Consider the following 12,441-nt stretch of genomic DNA (forward strand, 5'->3'; position numbering starts at 1 on the left):
GAACAACCAATCAGATGCAAGCTTTCGGTTCTCACTGAAGCACTGCACTAGTCATCCAGGCTGTAGAGATGTCGCTTGTCTTCCAGTGACAATTAGCCAGCAGTCTGCCTGGAAATTGCTTGGAAGCACGTTTTGGGAGCAGTGGGAAAACAGCAGTGGCTTCAATTCATTCTTGTCACGACACAAATCTTTGTTTGTTCTTTTTGTACTCTGCTGCATAACGAGGTATAAATCTACGCTTCTACTCTGCATGATCTGAATGCGTCTAAGTGCTCCTAGAAAGCTTAATTAAGACTTTTCCCCACTCAGACCCACTAAAGTTCATTATGTTTTACAATTGATTGCAATTTTAAATTGAGGTCTGGTGTATCCTGATCCTCCCAATATATTGCATAGTCGAGAAATATATTTTTTGTTTTTTCTATTAAAAAAATGTGTGTGTGTGTGTATGTATGTGTGTGTATATATATATATATATATATATATATATATATATATAATGGGTACAAAAGAAATTCTGGAATGTAAAGATACTAAATATATCCTTTTGCATTTTCATGAAAGTGCCACAAAATGTAAAAACCTTCCAACCATGGCAACAGTACTGTATTTGTGATTGGCTCATTGCTGTTCTCATTTGTACAGGGCCAGACCACCTCTTCAATTTCATGGTAGATGTGCGTTAGCTGAAAATGTGCCTTCAAATTTGTGAACCCCACCCCCCCCACCACCGAACTATTTCAGCCTTCACATGTGTTTTAAAGCTGGACTCCTGGAATTACAGCAAAAATATTCTTGTGGTTGGATCTCCCTTCATTGGGACTAATTACGGGAAGCAGAATTGGGTGTTTTGATTAAAATCAATGCAGTACTTACCTTTTTTGAGATAGATGTTCTCCCGCCGCTTCCGGGTATGGTCTGCGGGACTGGGCGTTCCTATTTAATTGACAGCCTTCCGACGGTCGCTTACAGCGCGTCACGAGTTGCCGAACGTCGGTGCGGCGCTATACGGCACCTGCGCACCGACGTTCGGCTACTTTCGGAAACTGGTGACGCGCTGTATGCGACGGTCGGAAGGCTGTCAATCAAATAAGAATGCCCAGTCCCCCAGCCCATACCCGGAAGCGGCGGGAGAACATCTATCTCAAAAAAGGTAAGTACTGCATTGATTTTAATCAAAATACCCGATTCTGCTTCCCGTAATTAGGCCCAATCTAATGTTAAAAATTGTTTTTTTTGGGTGAACCTCCACTTTAAGTTCCTTGCTAATTATGAATTTGTTTTTGGATGGGCAATCGCATATACAGCATATACAGTATAGATCATATAAGCCTTGAGTGTAATTCCAGGTTGAACTTCTTCCCTGAGCATTGGGATTAGTATTGCAAGAGGCCATTATGCTGCATTTATCTTGCCTTGAACTCTGGGCCGACCACTGTATATACTGAAAGAGCGATAAGCCGGAGTTTTGTGCCAGGCCAGCGGTGTATCTGTCCAATCCCGGCTAGCCGTCAGTGAATGTGCTCAAGTTCAGCCTCACCTTCCCTGCCTCCCTCTGATGGATTGCTGACCTATAAAATGGGCAGCTGATTTTGATCTTGAGAAAATTGAGCCCTGATGGGGGAACTGTGGAAGAGTAATGAGTATTTCTTAGTAATAGTCTCTTGTACAGCTTGTGCACTCTGGTAACCAGCGTTCCCTGCTGGGCGCTTCAGTGATCTAATGTCTGCTTATGTCTCCTTAATAAATTATCCTGTTTGTTGTCAAACACAAAGTGTGTGTGTGTGTGTGTGTGTGTGTGTGTGTGTGTGTGTGTGTGTGTGTGTGTGTTTTTTTTACGTCACTTGGCCAGACTATGCCTGATGCAGTTAACATAGACCTTTCAGAATCTTACAGCAGAGTATAGAGCGCTGTCTGTAACGTGCACTCCCTGCACCCTGCCTGTGGCAGAGCAGTGCTGTAGATCTGTCATAGCCCCTGCCTGTCATCGCCCCTGTACACTGTATCTGAAATCCTGTCTCTGTCCTGGCTTATGATACTTCAATCCAGCAGGCTGCAGAGCGGTTCAGTGCTGCCCTCCAGTGCTTTCATCTGTGAATGGCTTCTGTGCTGCTTGGTGAAGGGAAGTGGCCAATTATGCAGCCGATGGCAGAATATTGTGTGTTTTTTTTTTTTTTTTTTTTTGTATTTCTGTCAAAAAAATAAATCTGTCTATGCTCTCAGAAGCTTTGTATGTGACTGTTTTCTGTTTGTTGGATACAATTTGCAGATAGTCTGTTTCTTGGCAGCATCTTGACATTTTAAATAAGCCGCAGTTGTATGCAAGGCATTGTTTTTTTTTTTTGAAGAATGTTTTGTTTTTTAAAAAAAAGGTTAAAGTATAGTTGTGCTTAAAGGAGTTGTAAAGGAAAAACATTTTTGCCTAAAATTAATGTCTGCAAGGTAGACGGATTCTGTTAAAAAACGAGTAAATACCTGTTAAATTCCTTCATCTATATCCCCTCCGGTGTTCTAGTTTCTGTTCTCTCATTCACTTCCTGGTTTGCATCGCTCGTTCATGTAAGAACTACATTTCCCAGTATGCATTGCGGCACGCCCAGTAATTCACACCTCCTTGAAGTCTCTAACACGTAGAGAGCGTCCTGCCACACAGGTGTAGTTCCCAGGAGGGTGTGAGCCCGTCACTGACCACCACAGTAGACCCTCCCATGGTGGTCAGTAAAATCAGACAAGCAGGAAGCGAACAGAACAGAGAAGAAATAGAGCAACTTCTGAGCAAAAACAAACAATGAGGAAGTGAAAAGAGGAATGTCTGCAGGTAAAGGATGCTTATTATGAAAAAAATGTTTTTCCTTTACAACCCCTTTAAGGCTAGGTTCACATATAAGTGGGTGGGGAATGCATGCATTCCTGACCCATTGAGATGCATGGGAGAGTTATTCTTAATGCCGCCCCTCCCCCCATGCATCTGCAAATGTGGCGAGTCTTTTTGCCTGGAAAACCACATGGTGCCGCACGACCATTGGACTCGGTTTGGTGCCATGGAGTTCATGGGCTGCCCTACATGCAGAATGGAACCACACAGATCTCGTTCTTATAAATAATAAACATGTCATATTTACCTTCTCTGTTCAGTAGTTTTAGGCCCCGATCCTCCTCCCTCCCCCGTCATCACTCCTGGCTTCCACCCTCATGCCGAGTGCCCCCATAACAAGCCGCTAACACTATTCTTCTGCATTCAGGAGGGGAGCTTTAAACTCTGGTAAAAATGTGTCCATAGATTTTTATTGAGTTGAGTTCAGAGGCTTGGGGGAAAGAAAACTGCCAAAAGCTTAGGCGTTTAGGAGCAGTAGTGTGCATGAGGCCTTAGATCGTTGTTCCTGGAACAGTTGCACAAAGCAAGATCAATAAAGACATGGATGAGCGAGTTTGGCTTGGAGGAACTTAACTAGTGTGGAGACCTTCTCGTCCACATCAATGCCTGACCTCACAAATGCTCTTCTGGAAGAATGGTCAAGCGTTCCCATAGACACACTCCTAAACCTTGTGGACAGCCTTCCCAGAAGAGTTGAAACTGTTATAGCTGCAAAGGGTGGGCCAACTCAATATTGAACCCTACGGACTAAGACTGGGATGCCATTACATTTCATGTGTGTGTGTAAAGGCAGGCGTCCCAATACTTTTGACAATATAGTGTATGTGTCACAGTGCACAATAGTGCACCATAGCCTTAGTGCATTGGGGTGCTACTCAAAATGTCAACGCAGGTAACATGCATTCCTGCAAATCATTGATGAAAATCGCCCCTAAAATTATAACCATGTATGAAGGTATAAGCTTTCTGGGCAATGTTTGTTTGCCCCAACCCACGTCATGTTTATATTTTCCTGGTTAGCTTGGTCTACATGGAAAGAATCACTAGAGATCAGATTCTAAATATCCTCATTACATTTATTAGCCATCTACAGTTGTCAGAATAAAAATGTATCAAGAAAATGATCCCCTAGTTGGCGTCTCTTTAGTATTCTGGCAGTGGCACTGCTCTTGGATTTAGGAATATTATCGTTGTGTAGTTCTCCATCCTATCCTGTGATAACTAATCTGAAGCCCACACTTCCATGTCCTGATGGCCCATCACAGATGACAGCGCCTGCCTAGAGGTTTCACTCTAAGATTCGTTACTGTCAAATCTCGCAGGCTCATGTCACGCAAGCATTTCAGTGCTTCTTCTTCTTCTTTTTTTTCTTTCTTTCTTTCAGCCAGCGAAACGCTCAGCTGAGAAGAAAATCATAATCTATTTGAAACATTAAACATCTGTCCCACCGGAGCACTTAAACTATAGCAATGCTGCTCTGTTCCTGTATATCTTTCTCAATATGGTAATATAAGAGTTGTAGGAAAATTTGTATTGGCTTTTAGGTAGTTTTGTTATATGCACAGTGGTGCTGAGCACTTGTCTAATATCTAGGTGAGCACATAGGCAGGTGTGCTAAGCATTAGTAAATCTTAATGAGCCATTATAGGAAAATGTATAGATCTTGTGGTTTTATGGTGAAAGAACTGTCAAACGGCCTTCTTAAAAAGGAAGTAAATCCTCTTCCTCCATCGAAGCGCTCCTCGTTTCCCTCTGCCACCATTTTGCCTATGAGTCCCTTCCGTGTATCGTCGCTGTGACTGGCCGGAGCAGCAATGACTTCACTCCCGCTCATGCGCTTGGGGCCAGCGCGGTTCCGGCATTATCCCATTGATCAAACCAGCACGCTCAGTGCACCTACGCCATTGTCTAGGACGCTCACGCACCGTAGACATCGGTGCAGTCCTTTCTGCAAATGTCTCCTTAACCGTGTAGGTTAAGGAGATCTTTCTTGCACCTACAGGTAAGGTAATCTAGGCTTACCTGTAGGTGCAAGTGGTCAGAGAGGGTTTACAACCACTTTGATGGAAGGTGCCAGAAGCTATCTGCAGTTATTTCTTTTAGATTAAGTTTTCTACGTTGGTTAACCAGAGGATGTTGCAAGCATTCAGTAATGCTAGTAGCAACAACAATGTTCTTCGATTATAAGGCACAGGTGTCAAACAAAAAGGCCCGCGTGCCGATTCCTGCTCTCTAGGCCATTTCATGTGGCCCTCGCACCTCTCCTGCAGCTGCAGGAGAGCTCCAGCCCTCTTTTGGTCCTCCTCCAGACCCTTACTTTCTGCTTTCAAGCAATGCATCCAGCTTCTTCCCAGCAGCAGCATAAGGAAAGTGGGGGTGCACTGTGATGTAAGGGAGAGTGGGGTACTCCACTTCTGATGGTGAAGTGGCTCTTGACATCTAATATATGGGGAGGGGATGCGCTGGACATCTAATCTTACAGATACAATCGGCCCTTTTGAGAACAATCATCATGCTGATGCGGCCCACAATGAAATTGAGTTTGACACCCCTGTTAGGCCTCATGCACACTGGGCATTTTTACAGCTGCTGTTTTGTGCATCAGGCTTTTTTTCTGCAGCCAGTGAAACCCCCCCCAGCGTTGTGTTCATGCACACATAGGTTGTCATCCGTGTTTTGTGGCAGGGGTGTTTTTAGGCTGGAACAAAGCCCAGGACTACTGCGTTTTGAGGAGTTTTTTTCAGCTGTAAAAACGCTCTAGCACGTAAAACGCAGAAAAACATAGCTGTCCTGCGTTTGATCGTTTTTGAGCCTCAAGCTTATTGTGGGAGTGTAGTGTTGCTAAAGAATGCTAAAAAAAGAAAAGTAAATGCGAAAACGCTGCCAAATTTGCGTTTTTCTTTTATCGCGGCATTCTACAGCTCACACTACTGGCGTTTTTATAACGTCCAGTGTCTGACATTAAAAAAACAAACTAAAAACTGATGTGCTTGTGGGTGAGGATATCCCATAATATGCCAAGTCCTCAAGGAAACGCCTCCAAACATTTTCACTGTTCAGTTGTGAAAATGACTGATAGGTTTGGTTTATTGCTAGCACCCTTCTAACATATGAGCATGTTTAAAGTGTAGCGTGCTTCTTCCATGATTGTGTTTTGTATGTGTTTCCTGATCTAGATGAAGTGTTCTTCTATACGCCTAAGAAAACACGTTTTTTTTTCTGCCTGGCCCAATGCTGCCACCAGCTGCCAGTTTGTGAGATTGCACTCTGCTTGCAACCTACTAATGAGAGGTTTTGGAATGAAAGCACCAGTGATAACTTTCCACAGTCCTCCTCCTTCCCCCCCTTGAAAGCCACAAGTAGGTGTTATGTGGGATTAAATGTTCGTGCGAGCTCACGGCTTAAAGAAAAAAAATTGCATAGCAGAAATTAAAATAAACTCTGTGCGGTTTGTCTCACTGTGAAGGAATGTTAATTTCCCTTTAGGCCATATTGAACTTCCTGCAGTATTTGAAATATGGGAAAAGTACACTGGCTTTTCAGTATGACTCTCACTTGTGTTACAGACTTGTAAAGAGAGATTCAAGTAGACAAAGGCAGTTTCAACAAGAGAAGTTTGTTTGAAAACTCATCTCTGCCTGTGTAATGTCCTCCTAAATGTCTTTATTGGTGTGGAGCCCAGGATTATACAGGCAGCCTTTTTGTTTTTTATGTGTGTGTGTTTTTTACTGAATTTGAATGTGAACAGCTTACAATATAACTAAAGGCATTGTTTTTGATTAGGGCTTGACACCCCAATAGCTTTTACAGCTGGGTGTCCCAGTTGGGGATATTCACATTTTCTAATTGTCCTGATGTCACCATCAATGAAAGGGAGCGTGTATGGAAAACTTTAAGTTGCCACCAAAACAGGAATAAAGGTGAATTGTTCCTGTTACAAGGATCTCCCTTCCATTGCAAAGATTTCCCATCACTTCATGTGAAATCTACAGGATAGCAAGTAAAGCGAAATCTCTATAATGAAATACAGATGGCAAAAGTAAAGGGGTATTGGTTTTATCCCTCACCTACTTCACCCAATATGATGAAATAACATTTTGGCTTCATGCATGCTTTAATGTAAATCAGGGTTTGACAAATTTGCTTGGAATCTAGGAGCCAGCTAAAAAAGTTAGGAGCCAGAAAACGTACCCCGTCCCGACGAGCTTGCGCGCAAAAGCGAACACATACGTGAGCAGCGCCCGCATATGTAAACGGTGTTCAAACCACACATGTGAGGTATCGCCGCGATTGGTAGAGCGAGAGCAATAATTCTAGCCCTAGACCTCCTCTGTAACTCAAAACATGCAACCTGTAGATTTTTTTTAAACGTCGCCTATGAAGATTTTAAAGGGTAAAAGTTTGTCGGCATTCCACGAGCGGGCGCAATTTTGAAGCGTGACATGTTGTGTATCAATTTACTCAGCGTAACATTGTCTTTCACAATATAAAAAAAAAAAAATGGGCTAACTTCACTGTTGTCTTATTCTTTAATTAAAAAAAGTGAATTTTTCCAGAAAAAAAGTGCGCTTGTAAGACCGCTGCGCAAATACGGTATGCAACGAACGCCATTTTATTCTCTAGGGTGTTATGATAAAAAATATATATAATGTTTGGGGGCGCCAATTAGAGGGAAGGAGATGGCAGTGAAAACACTGGGGAAGCTCCATTAGAATTGCTGGATTTCTGGTTTACTTGTCATGCCAATGGCCACCACAAGATGGCGCCAGATCACAGAAGGAAGCATAGGCCTGCAGAAGGCCGCAAAGCCGCGGCCTCAATTACAGAAGATTGGAATTTCCGACAACAACTTTTGTTGTCGGAAAAATAGAGAACCCGCTCTCAAACATTTGTTGTCGGAAATTCCGACAGCATATGTCTGATAGAGCATACACACGGTCGGAATATGTGACCAAAAGCTCACACATCGAACATTTGTTGTCAGAAATTCCGATCGTGTGTTTGCGGCATTAAAGGAGGTGGACATCCAGGAGCTTTTACATTAGTTGTGCGCATATATCATTTTTGTTTTGTCTTGGTTGTCCAACTAGTGGGTCACTGAACTAGGACAAGCATGCAGCCAGTGAAGCACAGGTGTTTGATGTCCATTGGGATGCTGCAACTGCACATACAGAGCCGCTGCTCCCTCAGTTGACAAATTGGGATCCTTGGCTGTGTCCTTGTAGTCAATGGGCCGGATTAAGATATAATTGTGTATCTATCCGCCGGCGTAACGTATCTCAGTAACTTAGGGCGCAAGTTCCGTATTCATAAAGAACTTGCGCCCTAAGTTATGGCGGCGTAACGTATGTGGTCCGGCGTAAGCCCGCCTAATTCAAATGTGGATGATGTGGGCGTGTTTTATTTAAATTTATTGTGACCCCATGCGCCATTCGTGAAAGTTTCCAAGTGCGCATGCTCCAAATTACGCCGCAAACGGTCAATGCTTTCGACGTGAACGTAACTTACGTACAGCCGTATTCGCGAACGACTTACGTAAACGACGTAAAATACAACGCTGTTCGGTCGTTTCCGACGTCCATACTTAACATGACTTACCCCTGCTTTATAAGGGGTAACTACGCCGGAAAAAGCGGTGCGCAAACGACGTAAACAAAATGTGCCGGGCGGACGTACGTTTCTGAATCGGCGTAGCTACCTAATTTACATATTCCTTGCGTAAATCGACGGAAGTGCCACCTAGCGGCCAGCGTAAATATGCAACTAAGATACGACGGCGTAAGAGACTTGCGCCAGTCGGATCTTGGCCAAATTCCGGCGTATCTTGTTTTCTGAACACAGAAAAAAGATACGCCGGCGCAGATTAGAATTTACGCGGTGTATCAATGGATGCGCCAACGTAAATTCTTTCTGAATCTACCCCAATGTGTCCTAATGAATGGGGAGGCACAGAACACCTGTACAGGTAAACACGGCTTGGTATGGGTGTATGCCTTGATGCACCCTGCGTGAACAAGGCCTTTAAATACTAGTCCGTTATGGCATTGATCATGTCTCTATCTTCAATGGTTCTCTTTAATGGTGTTTTAGTTTCAGACTTACAGAATTTTAAATGTGTGTCTGCAGCCAATACAGCGGCGGTTTCTGAAAAGCAGTGCTGGGTAATAATAAGTAATATTTATTTTGTTGTCAAGTATGTTTTTTTCCGATCAGCAGAAGTCGGTGTGCTTCTCATTTACATCCATTTTATGTCTCCATTCTTTATCGACCGTTTGAAAACCTTCTAATTGCCCTGAAAATTACAAGTTCTCTTCCCACAGATCAGCACTAGTGTGACCTATGTATAAAGGGAATTACACATTTTTCCATGCTGCAGCCCTTTAGGGCATGTACTCGGGCAAGCAACGCCAACAATTGGTAATAAAAAGCTGAAGTGAGGGGTGTGAAACCCTTCCCCATAGCTCGTCAGCGCTCAGACATCCATCTGACCTTATTTGACTCCAACAACACAGGCAGTCCAATTTAGTAGTGAGAAAAACCCAGCATCTCCTCTTAGCTTGCTATGTGGTGGGGGGAGGGGGGTTAATTCCCACTTGGCTCATGCTATTTACATACACCAGTGCTGTTACTATGCTGCGCCTTGCTGGATCAGTTGTTTAAAAGTGCAAGTGGAGGACAAGTTTTGGAGGTTTTAAACCTCTAAACTAAAATATAGGTTTTTGAAACAAATGTGCAATTTTGTCCATCACCACTTCAAAGAATAAGGCGGCAGTTCCTCAATCAGGGCTCATTCACACGGGTGCAAAATACGCTGCAATTAGTGTTTTTTAAATGGATCTGAATGATGCGATATTCATTTCTATAGCTCCATACACACAGCCGTGCACAAATCCATAAATTGAAGCTTCATTAGGTTGCATAATCTAAAGGGGGAAAAAAAGGAAAATATGCATTTAATGTCATGTGCATGTAAATGTTTCTGCTATTCTTAACCTGCCTATAGCACAATTGTGCTCCGCCGTCAATGCTCAGGATCGCCATGCCAACATCAACAATGTGTAATCAACGCCATTTATTGCTCATTATCAATGTATACCGTACATGTCTGCTCTGAATGGCCGGCTCCATCCTAGCATCCAAAGTTGTTAGATGGCAGGAGCTGCCTGCGACCTGGCAACCAAGGACACTCTATGCATGCAAGTAAACCACACATGTGTACAGACAAGTAGACTGCGTAGACCTATGAAAATCATTCCTTTTATGTCCCAGTGGCTAACTCTATTTAAAGTGTTACGAAACCCAGAACCTGCATTTACTATATCTGGTCGTACACAGAATATGGAAATGCAGTTATTTTAGTAAATATACCTTTTTCTCATCAGCAGTTTTGTGACTTGTATCCGTTTCTAGTAAAGCTTGTAGGAGGTGTTTATATTCTCTCCTGACCCTCTGGACAGTGCTTTTTTCTTTTTTTATTGAGTTTGCCTAAAAATAAAACAACAGTTACATAATACAGCCTCTGGGCATACCCCGGCTGAAATAACCATTAAAACAATCCTATACATTTATCCTATCTATATAACTACTATAACCTAAACTACTCGTGTCATTAATATTGGGAGGACAGGAGGAGGATAGTGTGTCATGTATTTCAGGTGACCACATCGGGAAGAGCTGCTGAGGTTGAGGATAGCGCATTTAGGAGAACCTTCAGATAATGGCAAAACGAGGTCTTCACTCTTACAAAACTTTTAGCTGAAATAGGCAGTCAACTGGAACAATACCTATTGTGTTGGGTTTGTGATGTCTGATTCTACCCATACGCTCCATATTTTGATAAACTTGGCTGGGCAGCATCTGGTGACATAGGCATCTTTGTACAGTGGCACTGCTGAGTTGATCAGCGATTTCCATGTATTCAAAGAAGGTACCTCCGCTTGTTTCCATTTAATGAGTAGAGCCTTCCTAGCGTAAAACAATAGAAGTCCTATTAGCGCTCTGTTTGCTCGGCGGTGGGCCAAGGAGCCCACCAGACCAAGCAAACAGATCGATACATTCCGGGGAACATAAATTAAGGTCAAGGTTTCAATGAAGATCATGACCTTCGCCCAGAAGAGCTGGATTCTGGGACAGCTCTTGAAGTCGGCATTTGCCATATCGCACTTCCAACAGTTGGAGGAGGAATTTGTTTTGGATAATCTTTGGGGTGACAAATAGTCTCTATGAAGCAGTTTAAATTGTATCAACCGATCTTTAACAGAGATCAGCTGTAAGAAAGGATATTCCCAGGCGTCCTCCCAGTCTACTGAATCCAGATCCCGGGATCTCGTCCTGCCACCTAGAGAGCAAGTCCTCCAGACCAAAGTGGACTGAAGGCAATAAAGCTTTGTAAATGGTAGAGGTGGGTTTGACCAGAGGAGTAACCTTTAATGTGGATTCAAGGTTGGACCAGAGGAGAAGTACTGGTGTGGGACCAAATTGGGCAGCGAAGGCATGGTGAATTTGAAGAAATCGAAAGAATTGTCGATTAGAGAGCCCGAATTTCTCCTTGAAGGAATCAAAGGTCAGAAGGGAGCCACTAATGCAGACATGCTCCAGGTTTTTGATACCTCTAGTAGCCCAGAAACCTGGGTCTGGGATAGTCAAAAACTCTGGTAAATGTGGGTTGAGCCACAGAGGGGGGGGGGGGGGTCTGGAGATCTAATGTGAGGGTCCCTTTGTAGTTTACAGATCAACAGTTGCCAAGCCCAGTAATGTCTGTTCTCACCTTGTTTTAAATGAGAATTCCAGAAACTTAAATGAAAAAGATTCTAGAGAAACAAGTGTAATGCATAACCACCTTGGCTTCCTTTTTATGACATACAATGATTGGAAAGCTTGGATCTTCTACACTTCCACTGCCTCCGCAATGTTGGTCCCTGTGCTCTGCAACATTAGAGTTGAAATAGTCAGCCTCTCAGAACACTAAGGGGATTTCCCTGCTACTCGGCACACTGCAGAGCACAGGGATGGGAATGTGCAGCAGCAAGAACCCAGGGGGATGCATCAGAGTTGAAAAGATTGTATCTTGTGACAGACAGCGCAATGCAAAATGTAACTTGTTCTTTCTTTAAATACAATGTGTATTCTTAAATCTTTGTGGTGTATATTTTTCAAATCTGTGCAGTAAAATCTATTGTAGTACTTTGCCTCTGTGCAGGAGCTGCCTATAATACAAAGCAGTTCCTGCTGATCCTATAACCCTTTGTCCTTGTGCAGGGTGACTGTTCTTATATTTACCCCATTTTGTAGTCTTCTGCAGGCAGTCCTGGGTGGACCTGCTGGGTCCCTCTTCCAGCTCTGCTATCTGCACCAGCTATGTGGGGCACATTGATGATATCACAACTTGTTATATGGCAACATCTAGGATGGCAAATGTATTTATTACTCACAAGGTGAATTTATTTGTGTGTAATACGGAATATGATCAATGAATGTTTTTGTGCTCATAAGAAATTTGAGGGAGCTGTAGTTTGTGCCTCTTTGCTTCATTGACACCTGTGACATGCTGAGAGGTTCCCAATTTT

At 43.2% G+C, this 12,441-nt stretch overlaps 1 protein-coding gene across 4 annotated transcripts in view; it reads left to right on the forward strand.

The window, feature by feature from the left end:
* Positions 1–12,441, forward strand: part of RERE (arginine-glutamic acid dipeptide repeats) — a 450,961-nt gene that overhangs the window by 338,136 nt on the left and 100,384 nt on the right. The window contains exon 1 of one of the 4 annotated variants that reach the window (XM_040325946.1): positions 12,066–12,309. The exons of the other annotated variants lie outside the window; for them this stretch is intronic. Within the exon in view, the coding sequence (XP_040181880.1) occupies positions 12,268–12,309 (42 nt within the window). The 5' untranslated portion in view covers positions 12,066–12,267. Of the gene's footprint in view, positions 1–12,065; positions 12,310–12,441 lie in introns of those variants that run through there. 4 annotated transcript variants of the gene reach the window in all.

The sequence above is a fragment of the Rana temporaria genome, chromosome 10 (assembly GCF_905171775.1).
Source record: "Rana temporaria chromosome 10, aRanTem1.1, whole genome shotgun sequence".
NCBI lineage: Eukaryota > Metazoa > Chordata > Amphibia > Anura > Ranidae > Rana > Rana temporaria.